Below are 12,458 nucleotides of genomic sequence, written 5' to 3'. Positions count from 1 at the left end.
GAGACAATTTGCATAGTACAGGTCATTCTGTTTATTCACCCATACACTCAAATGACATATCCATAACATATTTGCATATTCATTCTAATATATGCATATTCACGAAACTATTTGCATAATACAGGTCATTCTGTTTATTCACCCATACACTCAATCAAACCACAATCCATAATATATTTGCATATTCATAATATATGCATATTCATGAGACTATTTGCATAATACAGGTCATTCTATTTTCCCCACTCATATACGCAATCAAACCACAAGCTAGATCAAGTAGACTTAAAGCAAACAGTGCATTCTTTATTTCATTTCATTCATAATCCATACACAGAGGTGAAATAAATCTTATCCACAAATAATTACATTTTAATAGTACATTATGTGGCATTAGCGCAATACTGCACACTACAGACACAGCCAAAATAAGAGAAAAAAAATACTGCTTTTTTTCACACCAGATCCTACAAATTGATGATTATATGTCTGCAAAATTATTGGCGTTTCTTTACATTACAATTCAGCAAATAATCACATGTTATGCTATTTACCCCAAGCTGATCATTGACAGACGTGATTACTGCTAATAATCAGTGTGGTTATCATGCAATTTGCAACCTTCTGGGTGCAGTACAAATTTACAGTGAAAGTCTGTACCCACGAGTCTACCACTCCTGAATATAGTATAATAACATCAGGATCATAATTTAGGAATCAAATGAGTTGTGAATTTAACAATTTACAAAATCACCATAAGTAATAATACATGTGTATCATAAAATTGTCCTATAGAATCTCTCCGTAATTTCAATCTTAATTTTGAGTGTGGACGGCATTGAGATATAATTGTATTCAGATTCCACTTAATACGGGACCAATTTGATTGGTTAGTTACATTTGCACTACAATGTACATATATATATTTATATCACAGGAAAAATCTACATAAATGGTTAACCTCTGGAATGGGGCGGTTTTTTTCTGAACGCAAAAAAATATATTTTCTGGAGCAACTACAACTCTTTTGTAATGTTAACAGATTTTTAGACGGTTTCCAGATATACATAAAATGGTAGATCTTCGATAAAAGTTGTGTCGAAATGTATCGGTTAAAATTTCAGTAGCCTGAGCTATCGCTCATATTTATGCGATACTTGGACACTTTTATGCGTTCGTAGAAATATAGTTTCACTCCGTTTCCAGGGTACGACACCAAAAGTTGAAAATCAAAACCTACCAATCATAAAAATACCACCAGATACTAGAAGGATAAAATTACTACAATTTTTTACACTGTATACATATTACGTACAGGATATGTTTAAACTTTGGTTTTTTTCTGAGTATAAAAATACTTAAGTGACTTCAAAATAAGTCAACTCAAAGTATATCTGTGGAAACTATCCTAGACAAACCTGCTACTGTCTCTTCCCCCGTTTACCTGTCAAATTGACTGACCCATTGTGTAAAACAATAGGACCATACCAAAGTTGTAGTGAAGAGGGGTGAGTAGACAAGCTAAATTACAAATCTGTTCATAAAATCAACTACAAATTTTACAAATATTACAATAAAATTACACAAGAGGTAAAGCCATGCCAATTTTTCTATTAACCAGGAAACACCAGGTTTCTGTGGTTAGTAAACAAAAAAAGAACAACAGGTTGCTTAGAACTTGAACTTAAGCAATAGTCATGAACAAACAAACAAACAAACGCACACATCAAAAGTTAACTAAAATGAAAGTAGATGCAGTAAGTAGTTGCCCATCTAGTTTTCGCAAATCTGACTACGTGGTATGATGACGCGACCAACTCACAGCGGCGTGAGTAGTCTTTAGGCGTTGATGCTTTTTCTTATTTTCAACTTGGACTACAGTAAGTTTGTCTCGTAATACTGTCCTGGAGTAATATTATGTAACAATATCACAAAAGAATTATTGAACGGTTGGTTGCCAGTTCTGCCATTTTTACAATCAAAATAAAATAACGATTAAATCAAACAGAAAACAAAAAAACAAACAGATAATCTATATACTAGGTACACAATAAGTGTATAACTTCACGTGACGATAACTTGATACCACCCAAGATAACCAGGGCTTTTTTAGATATTTCAGTAAAACAGGTGGATTTATTTTTTTTTATTTCGTAACTTGCAGCGTTTTTTTGAGGATTTCCTGTCTCGGTCATAATATAAAAATTCAGCACCATATAATATTGATGTTAAGTTTGGAAGTTTTTCACTCATTTTTTGTTACAAAAAAAATAATTCTGTTCTATTGCTTGTAAGAGCGAGCTGAGTGAATTGGGCTAGGACCGCTTCTTCTGCCTGGTGATTTGGCACCTACGAGAAAAATATAGAGTGAGGGAGACTTTGTTAGAGTTAGAAGTACACACAGAATTAATTTTTACAGGAAAATAATACAGAGGCTGTTAGCATTTAAAGTCAAACCTATGATGACACTGTTACTGGTCAAAAAAAATAACCAAAAACTTTGAAACCATTTCAAATAAAAAATATTTTGCCTTTTTTCTCATCATGACGAACAGAACAACCTTTATAAGCTCAGGTCAAAGACAGATATAAGACACTCTATGATTGGTTTACACAGAGGTCAATTGATCATTGCTTTGTTTATTAACCAATCAGAATCAGCGTTCTACAAACATGTGATTTGTTTCAAAACAGAACTGATCGTTCTTCTTTGGGCAAATTCACAATTTCGTTTTTTTTTTTTTAATTTTGTCGTCACCCAAAAAAAGTGAGAGATTCGTATGTGATATGAACGAGAAAGAAAAAAATGTTACTTTACTTTTAAAAAGTAAGATTTAATGAAGATAGATCATGCATCGATTTTAGTACCTGAGAGAGGAGTGGAAGCGTACTGATGACCGAAACGCATTGGGGAGCTACTTCTAGTACGGCGTTTCATTGATGGACTGGATGACAAACTGGTTGGTGGAGAATGACCGCCGGTTATGTAACCCAATGATTCATCCAGCTTCCTAGTTTCGTGCTCCAACAGCAACGGATCTAGAGAAGGGTTGCGAGCCACAGTGTCCAAGGACTCGTCTAGGTAGTACAAAATGTGTGAGAGAGAGAGAGAGAATGAGAGCACAAGCCCCAATTAGTTCTAGTCCACAGGAAATTAACACAGACAGTTTACTGTTAGCGTTAAGACACAACAATCAGAGCGAAGATGACAGAAATGATGAAATAGAAGATGACAGAAAAGACAAGATACGAGCTTACAGGACAATTGGGTACAATGTACAGATTACCATGGCAACAATGACTAACATGATGATTACAAAAAGTGTTCCTTTTGAGGGTAACATGAGGGTGAATCTATCAACCAGGGAATTCTTCACAGGGTATACCAGGGTTCCGACAAAAAAATTACGGTAAAAATTTACAGAAAATAAAGGTACTTTTGCTAGGTTCTACTAAGGGTAGAGAGTTGGTAAATTTATTGACCCGGGTTTTACCGGGGTTCAAAAAATGAATTTAGGTAAAAATTAACAAAAAAAAAAAGGAATTACGTTAGCTTCATGCTCTGTTACTTGGGTTCTGAAACCTCAGCAAAAATTAGGTAATCAAAAGATTAGGGATCATGGGAGTTCAGGATTTCTTTACTTATAACTTGTCTCTGTTACAGTGTTAGCTTTACTTTGTTAACAGTGGTTAGAAAATAAGTTTTGTTTTTTTCCAAAGACAGAATTCAATCCCAACTTTGGCCAATACGCTCAGCTGCTGTATACTTCAATGTGTTATGTGTGTTTCTGTGTAGTGTAGTGAAGTGAAAGCTTATGTTACACAAGGTATGTTCTATCAATTTTGTATGTATGTACATCTTTGAGCTTCTATTTTACAAATTACATTTCTTGGCGAAGAGTAATATTACAAATTAACTATTGACAATGCTTCCTAACATAACAAGGTTTTTTTTTTTTATCTTTTTCGTCAGCAGACTTCAACACACTTCCCGACTTTCTTGACACGGATGTCACTTCTACTTACTCAGGATACTGCGTAGGTCACGCATGTCGTCACTACTTTTGGCGCTTCGAGAGATGAACTGTTGACGTTTACGGATCTCGGTTGAGAGTTGATCTTTAAGTGTGTTGTTCTGTTCTTCTAGCCCCTTGACGCGTTGTCTGTGAGCACGTTCACGAGCTTCTAGTGTTCTTTCGGCCTGCATCTGAGCTGTCTTTAGACGTTCGACTTCCATTTCAGTTTCTTGACGATGGCGTGTTGTCAAATCAATTAGTCTAAAAAAACGGAATGAGAAATTTGGTAGAGAAATTAAATATCGGCTTCATAGTCTTTGTCAAATAAACTGCTTTTGTCTATAAAACAGTAGAGATAACCGAAACATTGTGAGGGTAGCCCTAAATGATTGTGAAGATAGCCCCTACAAGATGTGAGGGTAGCCCTACAAAATTATGAATGACCCTACAAGATTGTGAAAGTCGCCCTGGCAGATAGTGAAGGTGGCCCTAAAGGATTGTAAAGGTAACCTCTATAAGATTGTTGCGGTAGTCCTACAAGATTGTGAAGGTAGCCCCTACTTACACGATTGAAAAGGTGACCCTATGATAATCATCATAAACAAAGTTCATCTAATTGTGAAAATAAAGATTTAAAATTTAATTAAACGACAGTATAAAAATCTATGCACATGGAGTTCTACAAACCATATGTCTAAACTCTTCTATATCAATTCTACGTATTGCAACTAACCTTTGGGCATGCTGTTGTTCAGTCTCAGCTAAAGAGGCTTGCATGTTCTGGATTTGACGTTGTAACTCATTATTCTCTGTTTCCAGTGATGATAAAGAACGATCTAATGCACCCCTGTCAACAGAAACTCTCAAAGCTTCTTCCTCAGTGCGCATCTTTTCACGTTCAACCTTTTATCATAAAAAAAGAAAGATACATTAATGTCAACACTGAGGGAGGTGTTCAAGCGTAACAAGTGTTGATAACAGTGATGTTATTTGTGGTCGAAGAAAAATATCAGCACTACAGTGGAAGATGTATCTTTTCACATGATGATGACGAAAACAAAACAGGTCAGTTCGTAATTCACTATGTCTACAGCTTCGATACAGCTAAATAGTATCGGTGCTTTAGTATCGGTGATATTTTCATGTAACGATCAACATTTGAGCCTACAACTGTTTGCAAAATGAACACGAAAAAAGAACACCCTTACCTTGTCCAATGTTTTCTTCAGAGCTGTTTTGTCCTTCTCCAGTCTACCAGAGCTACGTTCTAGATCTCTCTTCTCAGCCTCCAAATGTGCATATGCACGCTGTAGAGTGGTAACTCTCTCCTGGAAATTTCTCTTCTCTTCTTGTAGTCTATGCATGCGAGCCATGGCGTCTTCTTCAGCATCCTGGCGTTGCTTGATAAGCTGTAACAATAAAGATCGTAAAAGTTAGAACATTGCAGGGAAAATTTACAACAAAATTGAGAGTTGAATATCTGTAACGATTTACTACTCTGGCAGTTGGGGTCTCGGTTATAAACACAAACTAAAACTATTGTTGCGACAATGTTTACATAAACTATTGAATAGACATTGGCTTAATTGTGTTCACAGTATGGTGCATTCTTTTTAACTTCCATGATCTCCAGCGTTCATTTTTGGAGACTTATCTTGAATACCATCTTGGTTACAGAATAATGAAACCCAGATATCCATTGGCACTGCTACCCCCACTAATCTACCACACTGAAGCCCCCAACAATAGCATAAGTTTGTGTCTATCTTCTTAAAGTGAGACCTTGATTGCCAGAGTAGTATATACAACGTTGTCTGATCAACTATCGGGAAGTTAACACAGACATAAACCGAAACCACTACATTAGTATAGTGGCATCTTGCAATATACAAAGATGTAAGTTTGACAGATGTTGACAGTCACAGTAGGATTGCATTTCTGATTGCGAGTGAGGGTGAAATAATTTGGGTTGGCATGGTAACTCACCTGTTGGGCATTACGGAGTTGTGCTTCCAAGTCCATTCTGTTGACATCACTATCACTCTGTTCATTCTGTAGTATCTGCACACGTTCCATCAACTGATGATTCTGTTTCTTAGATTCAGAGGCTGCCAGTCTGGCTCCGTCCAAACGTTCCTGTAGCACACGGCGATCATGTTCACTGCTAGTCAGGGCATGTTGCAGCTGTGCGATACGGTCCTGCATTTCTTTGCCAGTAGAATCTTGTTCAGTCAAAGACATAGACAGGGACTGTACCTGTTTAGATTACAAAATTATTTTAATGTCTGTGCAAAGTTTTCATGCAGTAACAAATATGATATAGTCAAACCTGTGCATAGCAGCTACCAAGGGGACATGCATAAACTAGATCTTATGGCAAACTGAAAATTTGAACAGACTGTCATTCCTTGCAGAATTAGTTAAGAGCATAACGCTGTTTTAGCAACCAAACACAAACGTTATCTTGATTAGACGTTTCTGTTTACTAAGGAAAAGAGATAAACTAATATACAGTAGCGTGTTGCCTTTCCAATCAACCACAACAAATGCGGAAAACAATAAATTCTCAAAGTGTGTGCCTTTAAAGGCAAGACAGTGGGGTATAAAAGGTCCCCTAACTTTGTGGGGGTGAGTATCAAACTTGAATACGTACAGTGAACAACACAAAGATTCCTCTATGAAAATCCATGACAACAATGAACTGTTAATACATTTGGTATGTGTGGACGTGAATGTCCTGGGAATGTGTGGTTACAGAAAGTTGATATTTATACATGGTGTATACAATTTTGGACAACACTTGATCATTCTGAGGTTTGTTCGTTACTCGTACTGAGAAACCGTTACTATTCATTACGCTTAATTATTCAAGATTAGGATGTCAAGTTGCTAACGACAACCACAAGGGGTAGCCAGCTCTGCCTTTAAAGTTGCTATTTACCTTGTCTTTGAGTTGGCTTTCTCCTTCTTCTGTCTTAGCTAAGCTGAGGCTCATTCTGTCTACAGTTAGTTGAAGTGAGGTGTTCTTACTTTCCAGGTCTTGGATTTGACGAACCAAGGAGTCGATACGATCTTGTAATACCTGTCAAAAATAGTGGAGATTTATAAATACATGTAATCAGAATTTGCAACAAGAAATTCAAAATTTGCGACTGAGAAATGTGAAACAAGAAAAATGTTCTCTCTGGACAGGATTATGCCTTTGTTTATCTACCACAGAAAGTGAATTCATTTTTTGCCATTTATGACAATTTATTTTTAATGTAGTAATTTTTTACAGCAGAACAGTTTCAAAATTTACTTGTGCTAATCAATGAGTGATTCACAATATATGTGTATAATACAGTGAATGTCAATTTGAACTAAAAATGCCACTGAACTCAAAAGATTTCTAAGTGCTTATACCCTTCAGTGTAAAACATCTCATGAATATTCATTGTTCAACCATGAATATTTTATTTCTGCTGACTCCCATGATGCATTAGCCCAGAGCAAAGATACCATATAGAGACAAAACATCAGAGAGATGTGATTGTAGTAATTGTAGGTGATGTCAAATTGTGACATGACTCTCAAGAGCTCATAGTTTATGGAAATGTCTGGATTTCCTGGAGTAGCGTTCCCCTTTAAGGTTGAGGATGTTTGAGTTCTTGGCGAGGTTACTGGTTTTATCTAATGCGAAACTCATACTTTTTTTTAAGTATTTAAGTATAAATATAACGTGCCTAATTATTGCAAGAAAAGCAAAATTGCACAATACAATGCTTTTTGTGAAACATTATGGTGTAACTTACCTGGGTCTCAGTGACTTTGTCATTCAGAGACAATTGCATACGTTGCAGGTCACCTTCCAAGGCACGGCGTTTCAACTCTAGTTGAGTAGCTCTGTTGTCAGCGGCCTCTAGAGTTTCACGTAGTTGACGTTTATCGGTTTCTGACTTCGCTTCAGCTTGCTTGAGTTTATTGAGTCTGTCCTGGAGAGCACGCTTGTCGACTTCAGCTGACTGTAGACTACGTTCAAGTGTGTGAACCTTCTCCAACAGGCCTCTCTTTTCACGGTCGTTACGACGGATAGTTTCTTCCTGCAGCATGAGGGCGGTCTGTGCACTGCTCAAACGGCCATCAGCTCCACGTTTACCTTCTTCAGTTTCACCAAGTGCCTTCTGTACTTGTTGGAGACGGTTCTCAATTCGGCTACGGTCGTCTTCCATCTCACGCATCTCATCTTGAAGAGAACGTATTCTTCCATGGGCATCATCCTGATGAAAAGATAACAAGGTAATATCAAAAAATCTGTTCATCTCATGACTGGGTAAATTTTTTAATTACTTGATACACCAAATATGCAGCCATATTTTCTATGGCACTGAAATTACACTGTACTAAGTTTCGAAAGAATTACATTTATACAAATCTATGTGTATGGCTCCGAAGAGTGTATTTTTATCAAAACAAACTGAAATTCATTTTTATGTAAGGACTATATTCCTGAAACTGGTTCTTATCACTGATTGTGGAGATGTGAAGCAGCAAACAAACAGTTTGACAAAGCCATTCAACCTGAACTGGTGAAATATTACTGGCAAGTAAATAAAACTTTATTGTGTGAGAAGAACTATTTATCATATATGAAGAGTCTCATTTTGAAATCTTATGAAATAAAGTTGAATCTTAACAATATAAAATAACATTCATTTTGACAATATCTGTCAAGAAGAATGATATATGCTAAAATAAGCCTTTTTCAGAAAGTTTTGAGGTTAAAACCGTTTGAAAAAGGTTGTGGTATGAAACCGATCAAAGATTCAATCTGTTTTTGTACTGAAATACTAATAAAGTTAAAATGTTTCGAAATGAAGAGATTTTGACAAATATTTGTTCAGGTAATCCTTAGTTTTGAATTTACACCACCATACTCACCCTTTCTCTATCGCTGGTCTTCAGTTGTTGGGCGAAATCTCTAAGAGCAATACGGACGGTCTCTGGGTCAATATCGGCCACCATTTGTTCTAGACGTGTTGGCGACAGACTTCTTGTTGGGCTGTGGGATCTGTCAGGGGAGCCAGTACGAGGGATGGGACTACCACGGCCATCTGTAGTAGTAGTATACATGCTGTCATAGCCTGCCAGTTTGTATGATTATTTGCCACACAGGGAAAGGAAAACCGCAAAAAAATACACACCACACGGCAAAAAACACGGCACACACATGGTTTGAAGGTGGAAAATGGAAGGATGGTAGGTGAGAAAGAAAAAAAAAGAGATCATGAATTTGCTGTTAGAAACACTGCAATATGCAAATCAGTTATGCAAATTTTAGTTGCTTCATTGTTTCAATATGGTCATGGTAAATGCTGTGTGAACATGATTACACACAAAAATAAATGAATTTGAAAGAACAAAAAATTGCAACAAAATAGTAAACACAGCAATCAATGCAGAAAACAATACGCAAAGAAAATAATAAACAAATAATAAACCACGTGCAGTGATGCTAGCATAAAATTCGTGCTTACCTTTGGTTGGTGGTGAGCGGGCACGGCGACGTGGACTTGGGCTACGGGCACGGAATGGTGGTGGACTTGGAGAACGAGCTCCAGTACCGATGCCGAGAGTACGACGCAGGGTGGAATGCATGCTTCCAAGCTTGAATTCAACTTCACGTTTGTTGCCTAAAATGGAAAGTGGAAAGTAGCTTCTAAGTTGAAGATTCACTTAACAATAGAACATATATTGAACGAGAAAATGTTGAGGTTTTCGTTTTTTTTAATTTGAAAGTAAGGGGAATTTGGTTTTGACGAACATTTTGAAGAGATACAAAATCCAATGTCGTAAAATCACAACTCTCTTTATGGCATCATGCGAGACAAACCTTGCGCCAACAAAAAACAATGACATGGTTTGTGAGAATTACAAAACTGAACTGTTCTGTAAGTTACAAAAAGCAAGACCATGAAAATTACCTCTTCGAGACACAGTCATTGCATTGCTTGCCAAAGTACAAGGGATATGTTACAGTTTGTGTTTTAGTCGCTAGCCATCAAATAACTTAGTGGTACCTATCTCAAATTCAATACATACCAGTAGATAACCATACTGGCAACTGTCTGACGATAGGCTGAAACTATACTTATGACTTGCATCTACATATTAAGTAAAGTGTACTCAGTCACCCCCAAAAAACTTACTTTCAGTCTGTGCGAGTTGAGCCTCCAATCCATTGATACGTCCCTCAGCGCCACTCAGTTTTAGTTTCATCTCACCAATCTCCATGTTAGCATTGTCGCATCCCATTTCCAGAGCACGGATCTTGTCCTGAGCTTTCCTCTCAGCAAGACGAGAATCTTCGAGGGCCATCTGGAAGTCTTTTTCTTTCAGTCTCAGTTCCTCATCCAGTTCGTTCAGTTTGCGGGCTAGGTTTTGTGCGTCTTTGCGAGATGCGTCACGCCCTGTCTCAGTTTCAACAACCTGTTGGGTGGAGAAATAGTACTATGCTAAAATGCCATTGCTTGTTTGGTAGAACTTTACAAATATAAATACAAAAATGTGTGAAAAGTTTGTTATTGCACGTACAATAACAAACCATTTTACAGTTATCAAGCTTTTGCAATGTATTGAGTTACAATTACAGACTTGGTCTATATCGTTTCACATTGGTTTTTCAAGTAGGAAACCATGATAAAATTGTTTTATAAATAAAAAATAAAAAATAAATACCCAATCTTCATCTATATGGCCATTTTAAAGAACACACTGTCTAAAAACTGTCACTTGCATGACATTAACACCAATAGGGAACTTGCAATCCAGACTGAGCATGCTCAGATACAAAGGATTATGGGATATCTGTGGTTATTGAAATACCTAATCTGGAGCTACTGATAGAATAAACCTCCCACAAAGGTCAGGGTGACTATGAATTGATTATTTGTGGTTACAAGCATTGTATCAACATTGGTTACAATACTAATTGATTAGTATTTATTGTCACATTTCCCATGATGCAACATTCAACATGGCGGGTTTGCAAGTTCCCTATTGTGGTCAACAATTCATATATTCGGTCACATGATATAATATTACCTTTTGTTTCAGAGCAAAGTTCTCTCGTCGGTTATCTTCAGCAATTTCTTCATCTCTAGCCACTCTAGCTTGCAAGTCACAGATCTCTTTAGTCTTCTTGGCACGGTCTCCTTCCAAGGTCTTGATCTAAGGAACAAAACAAAACAAAAATGTAAAATAAAAAATAAACAAAAAAATCATCGTAAAGAAATATGGTCAATCCCAAGCCCCTGTGCATGTACATGCACAACCACAATTGTGTGTTATGCCTATCACAGTATTACCGAGTCAACAGAATCAGGAACTGTGACAGTAGTGAATATGTTGCTCACATTTTGGCTTTTCTTTGAAGCAATTTACCCCGTCACACTGCTAAGGGCCTATGACAGTACAGTAAAGAACATAGTGACAGCAGTGTCGCACATTTTGAACACTTACTGGTATGTCCAAACACTGAACATGGCGCATAACGTATTTGTAATAGGTTCTTACCTGTCTGCGAAGTTCCTGGAGTTCACGACGAGCTTCCAGACGAGATTTCTCAACTTCACGCAAACTAGCACGGAGATCACCTGCTTCTTTCTGTACACCAGCCTTAGACTCTTCCAAGACTGTGGAAGAAAAAAAATTAAGTATGTTTTCTGACATTTTCAACAAATATAAACTTTGAGAAAAGCACACCTTTATCAAATGTTAGTTTTGTGTTCTCCAGTTGTTCAATAACGACACCTATATAAATGTATATGTCGGTATCATCTATAAAGTACAACATCCATACATATACTATACTAAAATATCAGTTTTCAAACTTCTGAATATTGTACTTCATCCATTTTCTTGATACCGACCACTCTGACTTGAGTGTTGTTCGCTCATGAATATATTTGGTTTGCTGAGTGTAGAAAATTACAACCCATAACACCAAAGTAAAACATTTTCTGTATGTACCACAATCGTTTATAGCATCCATATCAAGTACAACCTATAACACCAAAGTAAAGCATTTTCTGTATGTACCACAATCGTTTATTGCATTCATATCAAGTGTAAAAGTATATTGTTTCATTTGCTAATTGACCACATTAGAAAGGCCACATGCTAGGCTTGTAAATAAACCAATTGAAACAGTATACTTTTACACTTGATATGAATGCTATAAATGAGTGTAGAACATAGAGAAAGTGCTTTACTTCAGTGTTACTAGTAGTAATATGAATGCTATAAATGAGTGTAGCACATAGAGAAAGTGTTTTACTTCAGTGTTACTAGTCGTAATATGAATGCTATAAATGAGTGTAGCACATAGAGAAAGTGTTTTACTTCAGTGTTTCTAGTAGTAATAGTTGACATCTTCACATACCAGCAATCTTTTGACTGCCA

At 36.7% G+C, this 12,458-nt stretch overlaps 1 protein-coding gene across 6 annotated transcripts in view; it reads right to left on the bottom strand.

Annotated features, from left to right (window-relative positions):
- Positions 1 to 303: 303 nt before the first annotated feature.
- The window catches only part of LOC144451877 (uncharacterized), a 101,591-nt gene continuing 89,436 nt past the window's right edge, over positions 304 to 12,458 (bottom strand). For 5 of the 6 annotated variants that reach the window (XM_078142797.1, XM_078142796.1, XM_078142792.1 and 2 more), the window contains 14 exons: positions 12,439 to 12,458; positions 11,571 to 11,689; positions 11,100 to 11,225; positions 10,205 to 10,484; positions 9,533 to 9,688; positions 8,937 to 9,139; positions 7,811 to 8,275; positions 6,958 to 7,098; positions 6,003 to 6,272; positions 5,225 to 5,425; positions 4,750 to 4,919; positions 4,027 to 4,277; positions 2,869 to 3,078; positions 304 to 2,349 (listed from right to left, as the gene is read on the bottom strand). The exon at positions 12,439 to 12,458 is cut by the window's right edge and continues 166 nt beyond it. In XM_078142797.1, the coding sequence (XP_077998923.1) occupies positions 2,282 to 2,349; positions 2,869 to 3,078; positions 4,027 to 4,277; positions 4,750 to 4,919; positions 5,225 to 5,425; positions 6,003 to 6,272; positions 6,958 to 7,098; positions 7,811 to 8,275; positions 8,937 to 9,139; positions 9,533 to 9,688; positions 10,205 to 10,484; positions 11,100 to 11,225; positions 11,571 to 11,689; positions 12,439 to 12,458 (2,680 nt within the window). In that variant the 3' untranslated portion in view covers positions 304 to 2,281. The remainder of the gene's footprint in view (positions 2,350 to 2,868; positions 3,079 to 4,026; positions 4,278 to 4,749; positions 4,920 to 5,224; positions 5,426 to 6,002; positions 6,273 to 6,957; positions 7,099 to 7,810; positions 8,276 to 8,936; positions 9,140 to 9,532; positions 9,689 to 10,204; positions 10,485 to 11,099; positions 11,226 to 11,570; positions 11,690 to 12,438) is intronic. The other variant, XM_078142795.1, reaches the window with a different exon arrangement.

Source organism: Glandiceps talaboti, chromosome 21, assembly GCF_964340395.1.
Source record: "Glandiceps talaboti chromosome 21, keGlaTala1.1, whole genome shotgun sequence".
NCBI classification, from domain to species: Eukaryota; Metazoa; Hemichordata; class Enteropneusta; family Spengelidae; genus Glandiceps; species Glandiceps talaboti.
Note: the sequence above shows the minus strand (reverse complement) of the source record. Positions and strands in the feature narration are given on the sequence as shown.